Here is a 15,587-nt window from a genome sequence, read left to right as displayed (position 1 = left end):
ACAACAAAACAGGATTGCTTCAACCATGTTGTACACCTACTTATCGTATAGAAGTAATGAAAAGCACAAGTAAACTTAAGCTTACCAGTATCCGAGATTCTGCCGAAGGGCCACACGGAGGCTCCATTGACACCCATTATCAGCTTAACGGCACTGCACATGGTACTTTAATCGGTCCGATTCGATCACCCGGTACTCCACACTCCTCCGAATACTGTAGTTCTTCACACCCTGAAGCATTGCCTCTCGGCTTCTAAACTTGTGGCCGACTCGAAACTCTACACTGCTGTCTAGGTTGTAATCCTCTTCACCCGTGTCAAGAAATGAAGTCCTCTCATGTATGACGTCCAGATCCAGACTGTGATAGTGAGACGGAACTGCCGAAAGCGTCGGTATTGGAAGAGGTGGAGGCAGGACATGGCGGGTTACGGTCTAAACAGGTGTCTCCAGAACACACTCATCCTCATCCCCATTATTGGACAAGTCGTTGTCACCACTATTCGCCACGTAATCCTTGTCCGGCTCCTCCTCGTCCTCCTCTGCCTCATCCACTGGAACGGCGACATGAATGGGCGGTGGTGCGAGGGGTCAGTCGTCCTGCACATAGGTCGAGTGTACGGAAGGACCACCGCCACTGTGTCCTACCTCTACAGAAAGCTCCATTACTTGCTACACCATGATCCTCCCATCAATGTCAAACATCATTCGCACATGCTCGTCCCCTAAAAGTCGGAATAGTCGAAACCAAAAGACTCCGTTACCCATGGGTGCCAGCAACCTATACGCCACCCTTCCGATTTTCCTCGCTTCTGTACCACCAAGCTTGCTCAATATCAAACTCCTCAAATCGGACAACGTCTCCACACACTGAGTGCGAAACAATATCGGATCCTCACACTCAAATGTCACCCCGTTGTCGCCATTTCTTATACGACAGTTGGGATAAACAAGTACAACTATGTATGGACTATTACTGGCCATTAATGCCTTGTATTTGTGAAAAATATGAGACACAAAAAGAATAGGAAAAGTTTGTAAAGAATACTAAGAATTACACATCCTTTTATAGCTGGTGGGATTCTACTCCATGTATCTCGTTGACACTATAAACTAAATGAACATTGCATATATCCCATTTACACTGTATAAACGAAATATAAATAAAAATCATAAATTGATAAATATTTTTTAAATTATTTATTTCGATAATTATTATATTTATTTTATTTATTTAAATAAAAAATCGTAACATAAAAGCTACATTAACATGTAACAACCATAAAAGAATATACTAATAAAACACGAGAGGACATTTGTATTATTGATGTAGTATTATTGTGTGATAAAAGCAACATTTAAGAGATCAAATCGAAACCGAAATGTTAATAAATTCTCCTTCTTCACAAAGTCAAGTGACCTTTCCATCCTACTCAACTATAGTATATTCAATCAAGAACTCCTCTTTTCGTGGCACATGATTGTTCACATCTTCAATTGTAAATTCTCTTATATATTTACAACATAATTATAGAGTATACAACACTAACAAAATCTTATTCAATTAGAGAAAATCGCTTAAACAATGCTATTATATTCTATTATATATCATATTTATCTTATATATAATTTTTTCAAATTTTTCTGTAACTTTTGACATTTGTCCTTTTTTTTCTAGGTCTTTTACTGTTTATTGGTTTTTTTTTTACACATTCAAATTCAAATTTTTTTGAACAATAAGTAATATTGTAATTTTTTTTCTTATATTCCTGTTTTTTATTCTGCAATTGTTATAGATAAATATTGAGCTTAATTAAATAAAAACAAACTAATAATTAGCTGACATTAATTTTAAATGTATAATGATTTTTTTTAAAAAAAAATATAATAATATTTACTTGTATTGTTTTTTTATGATATTTTCTAATTCTACTATGAAATTTAAAATTTTAATACTTATTAGATAAGACTAGTGACTAGAAGATAATCTTTTACTTGAATTAGACTTGAGAAAAAAAAGATCTAATTAACTAAATACTAGGATTTAAGAGTTTGTAAACTAGAAACATAAGTTACAACTTACAAGTACACAGCCCAAAAGTAAGGGTGTTTATGGATAGGATCGTATTCACATATTTGGATAAATATTCGCATCTGATTTAAAAATTGTGGATATGATCTGATCTTGTGGATATGATCTGATCCGCAGATTGATCAGATCGGATATCCGTATTTTTTGCGGATCGGATCGCGGATATCTGCTCTACATTCGTATATCCGATCCGCCGATCTACAGATCTGCACAATAATAATTAAAAAATAAATAAATATATATATATATATATATATATGTTTAGTGTTATATTTATTTGTTTGTATGTTTTAGTTAGTAATTATTATTCATATATTGTATTATTTTATTTTTGTTATTTAGAACAAATTTGATTAAAATTATTTTAAAAATAAATAAGTTTAAAAGTGTGAAAGAAATATTTTTATTGAATTTTTTCATAGAAATATGATTAAAAAGAGAAGGTTCAATTATGCGGATATATCCGATATCTAATATGTGTGTATCGGATCGGATCCAACACAAAAAAACACGGATATTATATCCGATCCGATCTGATAGAAATTGTGTGGATCGGATCGAATTTACGTACACCCCAACCCAAAAGTGAATACAAATTAAAACCCCAACTTAATCCGAAAATAATAAAGAAGAAATTAATTATTAATTAATTATCGGATAATAATTTCCAATGAATGATGAACCCAATATGAATAAAAGGAAAGCTATCATTCATAGTCCCACGAGTTCAGAAACTATACTATAGCACAAGGAGCTTATAATATAAATAAATAAATAATAAAAATTGGCATTCCTATTAATGATTCAGCGTTCATTCACCATTTTCCATTTTCCAGTTTCCATCAGCACGTTCCCTCTAAGAAAAATCCCCAAAAGCTGGTCAACATACTTCGTCGTCTTCTTCACTTGGAAGCTTAGAGAGCCATGACGACGTACGGAACCATCCCAACCTCCTCTTCTCCCTCCTCAAATCTGGAGTTCCTCTCACGCGCCAAGCAGCGGATCAAGGAAGGTCTAGGCACGCGCCGCCCATGGAAGCTCATGTTCAACCTCCACTCTTTCGGTCTCCCATCTGGATTCTCAGACGCGCTCTCGCGCGTGCGCACCAACATCGCTTACTTCCAGATGAACTACGCCATCGTCGTGCTCCTTGTTCTCTTCCTCAGCCTCCTATGGCACCCGATCTCGCTCATCGTCTTCGTCGTTCTCATGGCCGCGTGGCTCTTCCTCTACTTCCTCCGCGACGAGCCACTCACGATCTTTGGCCGCCTCATCAGTGACCGCGTCATCCTCATCGTCATGTCAGTGCTCACCGTCGTGCTCTTGCTGCTCACCGGTGCCACCGCAAACATACTCATCGCGCTCCTCGTCGGTGTGGTTCTGGTGGTGGTGCACGCCGCGCTGCGCCGGACGGATGACTTGTTCTTTGATGAGGAGGAGGCTGCTGGATTGGTACAACACCACCACCATCATCACCCTGGTGTTGCTTCTTCCTCTTGAATTTCATTCTTCTAAGTTGTGATTATGATCAAGAGATTCATATTATTTCTAATCTTTGTTCTTTTTGTTGTTGGTTATTGTTCACGTTGTGGTGGTAACTTGGTGTTGATGTTTTCAATTTTCAACCATCATTTTGTAATTTGGTTTATTGTTAGCGAAAATTTTTAGATTTTTTATATTTTTCAAAATGTTCCTCTTTTTTCCCCCTTCAGATTTATGTTTGAATTTTCTTTTTTTTTTTTAATTTTCCTCTTTAGGGGGTTTGTGAAGAAAGTTGCAATAATGCTTGGGAGAACTTTGTTCAGCTTTCATTTATTTTATTTTATATTGAATTTTACTGCAAGATATGAAGTATGAACTAAATTTAATTCTCTGTTGCGGGTGGGTTTTGGTTTGGAAGTGGTAGTTGAGATAAAAATAAATAAATTAATTAAAAAATAATTCAACGAGAGAAACAACAGGGGTCCCTTTAAATAAAATTGACACAAAGTAGCAATGATAAAAGTATTCATATGTGATGTTTGGTTGGATTTCATCTCCAAAAAATCATACCTAATTAATTATTTTGCTCAAATCGGTATTTTTTTGGAAGGTAATAGATAACCAATATTTTTCTTTTCTCGAAGTTTCCTTCAACGTTGTTTGTGTATTGCAATTTAAACAGCCATAACCTTAGATCTACGAGTAGCTCCATTGAAGGAGGATCAACGACCAAGTCAAAACCCTGTTTTATCCTTGTGTGATGTTTCAATTATCATCAAAATGCAGCATGAGTCCAAATTCTAAAACTGGGCAGGTGATTGAAACAAAGCTTTATAAATATCTACAAAAGTTCCAAAACATAGTGCCTGTTTTTCCTCCAATTACTTCGTTTTCTTATCCCGGAGGCTAGTAAGACATTTACGTAAAGGAACATGCCAAAACATCTCCCCCAAATCCGTGTAGTTAGACGCATTGAAGATATGAATAAAATCAGGGTGCCAAGTTTGGTCTCAAATCCAAACACCAACATCTGTAGTCTGATCTTGACATGGCATATAGTTCATCTGGTGTGAGGTTGCTTACTTTCTCAGATTGCCAACAATCAGACTCGCCTATGTTGTTATTGGAAGTCAATGTTCCATAGCCTTCCTCCTTATGAATTTGACCCCGGATTCTCTTATATAGTCTCATCACAGAGATACAGTCTTCATATGGGTCATGAGCGCCGCTTTGGATATCATAACTGTAAAAGCCAAAGGCCCGTTACATGAGACAGCTTAAAAACTGCATAGGATCTGCAATTACTAGCTAATGATGATATTGTGTCAACATAAAACTATATAGTCATTCCAAGAATCTATCATGTTTAACCTAGAGCAACCAAATTCAAGCGCAATGTAAATGCAAGATTTTAAAAAACAGAAAGCAAAATGCGGAAGAAGAGACGATTAAGGCTGAAAGAAACTCAAGGAAAAAGTTAACTTGCCCTAGATATGTTCGGGTAAGATACTTGAGCGAATGGCTAACCAAGTTTGTCTTCATCAATGGTCGATACTTTGCAGTGTCCCTTCATCACAAAATATAGGCATAGGCATAAAGTGAGATCAAGCATCTCAAAAAAAAAAAAAAAAACTGCTGCCAAACTAAAAATATCCATTCAAAGAATAAAAATATTTAATCAACCTAGCATAATTCAATGTAAAATATATATCCAAGCAAATGAATAGGATGGAACATACAAAAATAAACCTCTTTTTCTTTTTTCTTTTTTTTTGGGAGGGAGAGGGGGCGGACGGGGGTGCGAAGACAGGAATTTCCATCAATTATTTCATTCATCAGAGAACAAGCCTATTATAATAAGGTATGATATTTGGAATGAATTAGCACAACATAAATTTCACTCTACAAAGACCTACCTCAGCAAGTGTTTGGGATAATTCAATTTCAAGCAATCAAAATCATGTTCTAAGTCATGCCCCACCAGAAGCCTGGCCTTCCCCCCATCTAGAACTTTGCCAGTGGATTCTCCGTTATATAGAATTTGCAATACCTTTTCCTGAACCTCCTTCAGTGGCATAGCATTTCTAAGATTCTCTTCGGTCAACCCAGTTATATCATATCTGAAAATGTCAAGTGAAGTCAACCCGAATGCTCTTGGATCATTTTTCCACCTTTCTCTTGGATAGAACAGGAAAAATACCGTACAAGTTTAATGTACCTGTAGTTAGTAACAGGGATTATTGGCTGTACATATGTGTGGAAGATTAAATTCTCATCTTCATCAACCAAGCATACTCTAGCACAAATTTCCAGCGATCCATCACTCCCGCCACCAACCATTTCACAATCCATTGCAATTGCTCTAGGACGTCCACCAGGACCATTTTCATCACAGGAATCTAGATTGTCAATTTGGGAGCTTATATAGGGCATTGCATCGGTTCCCTGGAAAACAGCTTCATACCAAATATAAACATCCACACAAAAACATAAAATAGAAGACAAAGCGCATGGGTTGCTAGCAGGTTTTCTTTAGCAGGTCTTGGTTAAAGTACAGATAACACATTTTATTTGATATAGGTGCTTTATGCTGCCAACGATCAACTTACCATAGGAGCAGGGGAAGATAAGCGGCATGTTTCTAAATGCTCCCTGAGAGATACGGCACTATCAAATAGTGACAAGCAAAGTTGACAACCTTGTTGAGAGAAAATTGTTGAACAAAGTCCTTTTGGCAATGGACCTACAAAATAAAGACGCGAAGGGGAATAAAAAACTAAAAGCGGGGAGTAAGATCACAAAAGATTTGAACTTGCAATGGATTCGGAAACTAACCGGTAAGATGCTCCCTGAGAGACTCAAAAGATTTGCAATGCTTTTGACAAACCCCACATCTCGGCTGATGAAGAGAGTGGTAAGATATTTTCATGTGCTCAATAAGATGCTCCTTTTTCTTGTATTGCTTATAGCATGCCGAGCATTTGTGTCTGTAATTGAATGAATTACGCATTCTTTAAACAATTTAAGATGATGCCACATGCTCTAACATACATAACCCTCCTCTAGTCTCTTGGCATATAGAAGATCCTATCATCCATTCACTTTTGAATTTATAAGCACCCAGCACAAAGCATGCTTTAGAATTATATTAGAATTCTAACATAGAATACATTATGTTAATCTAACTTAACTTTCAATAGTAAGGGGCAGATTATTCTAGAAGCTACTATAGGCAACCTAAACAAGCTGAAAAAATGAATGGAATATTCCTGCTAGCTAGCTACCTAATATTTTTACTAACAAAGAAGCGATCGTGATTATGGTAGTTTACATTTAATTAAGTATTTAAATAATCGAAAACACGCACACATGCATACACATAGAACAGAATGAAATGATTGAAAGAGAAAAAACGTTTTTAAGTGTTTAACCTTTTGGGTGGGTTTTCAGTTTCAGGAGGGTCAGCTTCGGAGTCCATTGAGTCTCAGCAAAATATTACCGTATTCTGGAAATGAAATGAAGAAGAGGGAGTGGCGAATCAAATGAGGTTGAAGAAGATTCACAGCGAACCCTAACCCAACGGAGTACGAAGATTCACTGCGTCATGCCGTCACTGTTTCTTAATTTCTTTTCTCCCTTTGTTTTTTGTTGACTCTTTTTTTTTTTTTTCTCTCCTTTTCTTTGGTGTGGAGAAAAAGTTAATTAACTCCTTTTGACTTACTGTCTAATATATATATATGTATATATTTGATATATGTAATATATAAAAAATTTAAAAACTTTTATCCCAATATTTTTTTATGATATTTTTAAAATACATTTTAGCAAAACTAAAATTTATAACTAATTATTAAGTATCTGAATTTTTTAAATTTTTTTAATAAAAATTTAATTTTAAAACACTGATAATATAAAACAATTTTATACATACGTGCATCTAAATATTTTCATAATCAGATATCAAAATTAAATTCATTAAATACATAACTTTTTAGTAACAATAAGTTTTCTTAAGATTAAAATATATTTTATCTCACTTTAATTATATGTATTTTTTTCAATAGAAATAATCATATGTATCTTTTAGGAACAAATAAGTATCATAAACTTTTTAGAAATTAAACTAATATTATGTGTATCTTTTTTAAAGGTTAACTTAACATGACAAGTTTTTCTCAAGATTAAACTAATCTTTTGTGTGTTTTTTTTTTTTTTTTTTTGAGAGATCAAACTGAAAACGGCTAATTTACTCTTTAAACAATTAAACCATTAGGCAATTGATGTAACATACACCACACATCTAAAGACATTTCACATTCTCACTGTAAAATTGGAAGACATTGTAACTGTACCTGAAAAAGCACAAAAGGCTGCTTCTACTTATTGGACACTATCCTAGTTTCTACTATACTGTACAGATCAGAATACAAGTACAAAATTACATGACATTCATAAAATAAGAAAATATATCATCTTTATGTGGTGGTGGGATTGGTAGCTGTAATGTAATTTGTGTCCATGATCATGTCACCCTCCAGTATTCTGAGCACCTAATACAAACAAAAAACACAAACAAGAGTTAGGATTACAGCATGTAGCTGATTAAATGAAAGTAAAACTTGCTTAGAAACATGATAGTTTTGTTCACCTGTGACATGCGTGGTCTGGAATAAGGATCTCTCCTCATGCATAATGAAGCTGCATGAAGCATGCAATTGACCTCATTTTCTGCATAGTTATTTCCCAACCTTGGATCAATTAGTTCCTCAATTGCATATTCTGCTAGCAATGGCCGTGCCTTCATAATACAAATTTCATATTAACACTAATACTCTTGAAATGATGCAAAGATTATATACATAATATAAAGTGACTATTCACATGCAGTTGTCTTCAAATAAACATAATAGGTAAGAAACGTTAGATGATTTGACATATTTAACTAAACTAAGCTCTTAACAATTATCTTTACATAAGGACAACTGCACGTGAATTTTCACCAATATATTAATAGTCCTCCCTTAACTCACCCATTCAGTAAGACATTGCTGCCCCTTCGGCCTGCTAAGATCGACAGCTTTTCGTCCGGTAACAAGCTCCACCAATACCACCCCAAAGGAGTAAACATCAGCCTTTTCTGTTATTTGGCCGCTTTGAGCATATTCAGGAGCCAAATACCTAAAAACAAAACAGAATATCAACAAATTAGAGCATAGTTAGTTGCATGTTTGTTATATTACAATGACAAGTTAGATGATGAAAAACTATTACCCAAATGTTCCAATCACTCTAGTTTCAACACCAGTGTCTCTATGTTGCTGCCACCTTGCTAGCCCAAAATCACCAACCTTGCATTGCACAATTCAACACAATGTTCTCATGAAAAAAGAAACTGCATAGGATGATGTACTAAAGTTCTTCCTTTTCACCTACCAGTGGCTCAAAATCATGGGTGATAAGAATGTTATTCGGCCGCATGTCACGGTGGATAATGCAGCCTACTCTGCACTCCTCATGAAGATATCTCAAGCCTCTAGCAGCTCCCACGGCAATTCTTTGACGTGCTGACCATTCTAATGGTTCCTGTTTTTTCCCTGAAAAAATGTCAGTTTACAATTATATGAACTTAGCATCTAGAATTACTTCAATAAGTTCAATCCAACTCAAGTTAGAAGCAGAAGCAAGTAAAATTACCATATAAGTGAGTGTCCAGAGATCCATTACATATGTACTCATAAACCAGCAACCTTCTCTTATTCTCAATACAGAATCCAATGAGCATTACAACGTTTCGATGCTGAGCACAGCTGAGGACTTCAACCTCTGAGCAAAATTCAACATCACCCTGAGAACTAGCCAGTTTATGCTGCTTCACAGCAATGACTTGTCCATCAGGTAAGGCCCCTCTGTGAACAGAGCCAAATCCCCCTTCTGCCAAGAAATTAGCTTGAGAGAATCCACTCGTAGCGAGTTCCAACTCGGCATAGCTGAACCACCTTGGAGGTTTCCCAAAAACAGGAGCCTTGTGTTGACATATTGAACACAATGGAGGTGGACCAGGTGGAGCATTTCTTGATAATGTTATTGCTTCTCTTACATTTCCACTCAAATCCAACTCACTCATATGGCTTGAGATCTCCATTTCAGCTTCTCTTTCTAGCCTTGAGAACTTTTCCATCAAAGCTCTAGCTGTGGATGTTTGATTCTTGCTATGGCATCCTTCTTCTCTGCATTGAGATGATTGTTTGCATAAAAGTAAATCTTTGATCCATGGTTGGAATCTCAAGGTTGCTGAGGATAGGGACAACTTTTCGCTATCCGAGTCTGAACTAGCATCAACTTCTTCATTTTGTTTAATAGTTTCCTCTTTCTTTGACTCACCATTATTCATCTCAGAAACAAAGAATGGTGAAGTTCCAGGATCAGAGCTTGAAACAGATGAAGTACCGGCTTCAGTCGCGGTAGAAGGCGTCCCTACATCTGGACTACTAGTTGGGGTGACAACTGCTCCTTTTATGGAACTCAAAGAATCATTCTTATTCTTGGCTTGTCTTCCAAGCTTCCCATCTTGCTTGGAATGTAATGGAGCTGCTTCTTCAAGATCCTTCTTTTGTGATCCAATCAAATTCAACCGGAGCACTTTCGCTTGGGATTGTTTCATAACAACAATGTTGCAATGCAGCTCTTCCATACACTGCTTTTCTTCTTGTTTTAGCTGCCTGCAAAGAAAGCACAACCAAAATAAATACCAAAAGCAAAAAACTATCATCTCAGATCAATAAAATTGTAAATTAAACCAGGAATTGAGAATTCATCAATTTTGTTATCACTAATTACTTGTCTAATACAACCCAATTGGCTTGGGCCTTTCTAGCTTCTGCAGCCACTGCTCCACAAGGTGATCCAGAAACAATTTTAATCTTGACATTTATCTGTTGAACAAGGAAAAAAGTTTTAACATAATGATACTGAAACAGCAAGAAAGATGAACCTAACAATACATACATCAAAGGATTCTAACCTTATTTGGATCATAGATGTCATGGAGCTGAAGAATCATCTGAGAGAAAGAATCAGTAATCTCACTCTTCTGCTCTGAACTAGTTGGTGAATGAGATTTCTTCTGGGTGTTGGCACAGTCACCAGCAAACCTTGGAAAACCCCATAATCTTCTTCCTGCATATTTGCACAAAAATTCAGGTAAAAGATACCAAACAAAATAGTTATGTTTCAAAATTCTCAATTGACAACAATAACAACTTGAATGCTAGAACCTGTGAGTGCCACATAGGACAGCATCTAAACTATTCAGTACTTTGTAAAAGAGAAGTATTATCTGACAAAAAGGAAAGAAAGCACAGAAACAATGAGCATATGGAAGCAAATAGAAGGTTTACCAAAACTTTGTGAAGAAGGCACAACCACTATTAGTGTAATGCAATCCCCAGGTTGAACAACATGAGTCAGAGACCAAACAAGTGCTGTCTTTGGAATTTCCTTTGATGCCTTAACAGCAACAATAACCTTCTCAGCACCATCTGAACCTTTTTCTTCCTTCCCTCGCTTATGCTGTTCTCGACTCATCACCACCACCACCACCACCACCAACAATCCCACAAAAGCTATAACAGGTTTCAGTGAATAACCATCAAAGACATGTATTTGTATATCCTAAACAAGAAGTTGGAGAAGCATATCAGAAGAACATGATCAAAGTTACTCCTTTGGCCCCACCCCACCTTTTCAATCATCAAGCAATAGCAGAGAAACCAGTAATAAGACCCTTTTAATCAAATGCAAACAACCCCTCTTTTTAACTTCCTCATGAACTTGCTTTTTCTTCACTCAAGAACAAGATGGTTTCCGCATGTAGCTAGGTTCCCAGAATAGTATCAAATCCGTGAAGAATCCATGTGACCCTTTTGGCTCAGAAAGTAACATGCTGCATTCCCCAGCTCACAGTGCAATGTAGATTTCAAGTGTGAGAAAAAAGAAATCCATGAAGATTGAAAAGCACTGCTCACTGAACCAAAGAACATGCCTTTTCAGTTTTGCATTGGCTTTGCCTTTGAGCCTTCAAATCAACCTCCAAGTCAAAACATGGATCCAACTAGCTGGATTTACTGTTGACATGACCTTAGAGGAACCCCTCTACACCAAAAGAAACAGTAACCATGAGTTTCAATTGCCACTGATATGACTTAAGATAAAGGTTATTTTAGCTCTCTGAGCCACTCAAAGTTCAGTACTAGTTTTTTCACTCTGCACAGTCCCAAATGTCATTTCAATTAAAAAGTAGAAAAACAGTGATTTGGATGAATGAAGAAAAAGAAGAAATCCAAAACATTGTGAGAGACAAGCCACAAGAAAGAACTGGTAACTGACATCTTGTTGGTTTAGAAGATACAGAAACATAATTTGGCAACTATCAAACAAAGCAGAGAAAAAAGACACTAGGGATGAGATCCAAACCTTTCTTTATCTCTATTATCATATATTGTTTTTCTATCATTCTACTCTATTGGACATTGAACATTAAGCTAAAAAATAAGAATATAAAACAAAGATATCAACATATCATACACTTTTCTGTTTAATATTATTGTAGTAAACAAAATGAAAACCCTGTAGAGCCAAGCTCGTAACAGTTCTTCATTGGGAATAACAAAACTTTATTTGATTAAAAAAGAAAAATAGAATAACAAGAAAAAATATCCCCAAAAACCAAGCATTGTGAACATATGCATGAAAACTAAGACCTTCAATGAGCTCAAGGGGTTGTCTTGTCAAACACCCTCTTTTTTTCTTATGGTTCATTCAACTTTAAACTTGCAAAAGCTCAAAGCTTTAACGTAAATGCATTTGCTTACTTTGCTACACTTGCACTTCCAGCATCATCATTTGGGTAGTATTAACGCCATGGCACAGAATGAAAGGAAAAAGAAAATGATGAAAAGGGGTTGTCAAAACCAAAACCAAGCACAACGGAATGGACCACCATGAAAAGAAATGAGACAAAGTTTGGAACTTTTAACAACCCAAGTAGCCCAATCCTCAATGCAAGGAGAGAAAAGAGAGGAGAGTTCTTTTCTTTTGTGACATGTGACTATGTGAGTAGTAAACAATGGAGATAGAGACATATAGAGAAGTGAAGAGAACACAGATAAAGATATTAAGATTTTTTTTTCTTAAGAATAATTGCAAATTTAGGATGAAACTGAAAGTCTGAAACACAATGGTGTTCCAATTCTGCAAAGGTTCATACATGTGACATCATGTTACTTGGGAGGCAGATAAGTAAGAAAGTGAATCAGATTTTGTGCAGAGCCTAACGCTATAAATTGGCCTCAACCATAGAGCTATCTAACATTAATAACTCTGAACTAACCATTTTCCCTTATCTACATAAATACTTAATGGGCGACATAAAAATTGAGATTTTCTCTAAATTCGTTCTTTAACGGATTTTATCAATTAAATTAGCTTTTCAAAAATTATAAATTAATTATATTTGTCTTTTCTATTAACAATTTTTGTAGACTATTGATGATGTAAAATGTTAATTAATAGGATACATAACACATAATATGTTCAATTGGACGCTGACTAAATATATTTATGAAAATTTATCAATTTAGTCACTATATTATTTTGGGAATAAAGTTTATATAATTGAAAAAAATAAGTAAAATAATAGAATTTTATAAACATATTTGATTAATATCCAATTAGACATGTTAGGTTAATGTTCAATTAGACATGTTAGGTCTGATATGTGTTGCCAATTAACATTTCACAATATTAATTATTAAAAAAATTATTAATAGAATGATTAAATGACAAATATGATTAACTTTTAATGTTTGATGAACCAATTTGATTAAAAAAAAATTTCAAAAACAAATTTAAAAAATATTTTATCTTTTAAAGATTAATTTAACTGTTTACCTAATTTTTAATAGTTTGAATTAAAGTTATAACATATGGTCTCAATTTTTTGTGTATGTGTGGTTTCTGGTTTTCTATGTGATAACTTCAATTGCTGCTGAATTTGGTGATCCATGTTCCATGATTTATGATTAGTTGTGAATTGTGCATGGACTTCACGTTTGGCCACCTTCTAACTGATTTTGTTATGTTCTTCATATATTATATATATACTTCTATTAGAATCATATAATATAGTCACATTTTAATTAATTAATTAATAATAATAATAATAATAATAATAATAATAATAATAATAATAATAATAATAATAATAATAATATCTTGTAGCTTTATAGTTAGCATCATCAGGCTTTCGCATTCAAATCAGTGATACAAACTAAACAATTTCCAGAAGTTTTAATTAGATTAATACGTTGCAACATGATGGTCCAGCTTTAATTTATACTGTCATATATTTAAATGTGGCATTAAAAAATAGAATGACGTTGAATAAACACTTTTATAGACTTATTAGTTATTAATCAAACATGAGTAACCTACTTTACAATAAAGTAATATATAAAATAGGAAGAGTTTGAAAACGGCAGCAGAGATCTGAAAATTAAAGAGGTTATTCCATTAAAAAATAATTAATAAACTTTAAAACGATATGACATGAATGCACGTTTCCTTCTTTCAAATGTATTAATAATTCGTAATATTATATTTATTTTTTTTATGTACAACAAATTCGATTCATCTAATTTAATTTCAAGAATTGCAGTTATATTTTTTTAACTGAATTTTTTAGTTTTTCAAATATATTATATATGTTAAATATGGGTATTAAAGAAATGATAAATTTAACTACCACTTAATTTTTTAAATATACTTTTAGATTTTTCTGTCAATTTAAAACTATATATTTGTTTTTTTAGTCACTAGCTGGAAATCATGCACAAATTAAATCATTGAATTATGGCTAATTTACTACCATTTACCAATTGAATCGACTCTTCACAATTCAAAATGGAGGCAAATGGACTTACATCATCATTGAGTGGTTGAATTGGTGAAAGATGCTTAAAATGGGATTAAAAAAACTCCAAACAAGTACTGTATACGATGGCAAAATTGATTTAGAATACAAATTATTATTATTATTATTATTATTATTATTATTATTATTATTATTATTATTATTATTATTATTATTATTATTATTATTATTATTAGCTGTTGTAATAATAGGTAAGGCTGGCAATACATATTCTATCTGTGGGTATTCAATTTGGCTTAATTCATTTAGGTAGGGTGGGCTATCCGACCCACTAAGATTAAGATAGAGATCGGTTCAGGTATGTATGCGGATAGAATAAGATATAGGTTTATGGTGTATTCTATCTTATCTGCATTCTATATATAACACATATTTTTATAAAAGTTAGGTATATAAGTTAGCAACCACTAAATTAGTTAATTAATTTAATAATTTAGAACATTAATTTTTTATTTTTTATTTTATTAATATGTATGAAATTTAGACTGATTGAATTTTATAATTATTTTGAAAAAAATTAATATTTTCGCGGGTATGATATAATAGGATAGGATTTAAAATTTTAGGATGTGAGTAGGATTAAGATTAAAAGATTTTCAATCTAAAAAAAATAAGATAAAATTTTAATAAAATTTTCAACGCACAAATAAAATTAAGATAAAATTCAAACTCTATCCTATCCTACTTATTGCCAATTCTATTAATATAGAACATGTTAGGTACGTCAAAAATATATTAGTATAATGTGTTAAGGAAAAGTCTAGGGGGCTAGCAATTTTTGTGATTGTTAGCCATCAACTAGCCATCAATGATGATTTGATGGTGTAAGATTGGTGTGGAATTTCATCCAATGGCTCACATTCCTCTGCTGGTTACATGCTGGCCAAAATTCAATAAACTGATGCCCCTAACATTGCTCATGTGTTAATAATGAATATGCTAATATACATGATTAAGTTCCTTTTCCTTTAGACTCTGCACAAAAATGTGGCGTCTTAAGTAAACTCAACTTCAAATTAAAAGGTA

At 34.0% G+C, this 15,587-nt stretch overlaps 3 protein-coding genes across 4 annotated transcripts; 1 reads left to right on the top strand and 2 right to left on the bottom strand.

Annotated features, from left to right (window-relative positions):
• The first annotated feature begins 2,765 nt into the window (after nt 1-2,765).
• LOC112706505 (PRA1 family protein F3) lies at nt 2,766-3,932 on the top strand. Its single transcript, XM_025757849.3, has one exon. It carries the CDS (start codon nt 3,014-3,016, stop codon nt 3,587-3,589), a length of 576 nt encoding a protein of 191 aa, XP_025613634.1. The 5' UTR covers nt 2,766-3,013; the 3' UTR covers nt 3,590-3,932.
• A 454-nt stretch (nt 3,933-4,386) lies between these two features.
• LOC112706502 (uncharacterized) lies at nt 4,387-7,281 on the bottom strand. Its single transcript, XM_025757845.3, has 7 exons — nt 7,003-7,281; nt 6,407-6,558; nt 6,181-6,314; nt 5,790-6,016; nt 5,488-5,691; nt 5,058-5,138; nt 4,387-4,814 (listed from the first exon to the last, which is right to left on the bottom strand). Exons 1-7 carry the CDS (start codon nt 7,047-7,049, stop codon nt 4,562-4,564), a joined length of 1,098 nt encoding a protein of 365 aa, XP_025613630.1. The 5' UTR covers nt 7,050-7,281; the 3' UTR covers nt 4,387-4,561.
• Nucleotides 7,282-7,854: 573 nt separating this feature from the next.
• LOC112706499 (inactive protein kinase SELMODRAFT_444075) lies at nt 7,855-12,904 on the bottom strand. 2 transcript variants are annotated; one of them, XM_025757838.3, is made up of 10 exons: nt 12,442-12,904; nt 10,969-11,722; nt 10,593-10,747; nt 10,409-10,503; nt 9,266-10,290; nt 9,005-9,165; nt 8,843-8,919; nt 8,602-8,749; nt 8,220-8,369; nt 7,855-8,121 (listed from the first exon to the last, which is right to left on the bottom strand). In XM_025757838.3, exons 2-10 carry the CDS (start codon nt 11,153-11,155, stop codon nt 8,047-8,049), a joined length of 2,073 nt encoding a protein of 690 aa, XP_025613623.1. In that variant the 5' UTR covers nt 11,156-11,722; nt 12,442-12,904; the 3' UTR covers nt 7,855-8,046. The 2 variants fall into 2 exon arrangements, with proteins under 2 accessions (XP_025613623.1, XP_072056977.1); XM_072200876.1 differs by lacking the exon at nt 12,442-12,904 and having other exon boundaries at nt 10,969-12,369.
• Between the last annotated feature and the right edge of the window lie 2,683 nt (nt 12,905-15,587).

The sequence above is a fragment of the Arachis hypogaea genome, chromosome 8 (genome assembly GCF_003086295.3).
Source record: "Arachis hypogaea cultivar Tifrunner chromosome 8, arahy.Tifrunner.gnm2.J5K5, whole genome shotgun sequence".
NCBI classification, from domain to species: Eukaryota; Viridiplantae; Streptophyta; class Magnoliopsida; order Fabales; family Fabaceae; genus Arachis; species Arachis hypogaea.
Note: the sequence above shows the minus strand (reverse complement) of the source record. Positions and strands in the feature narration are given on the sequence as shown.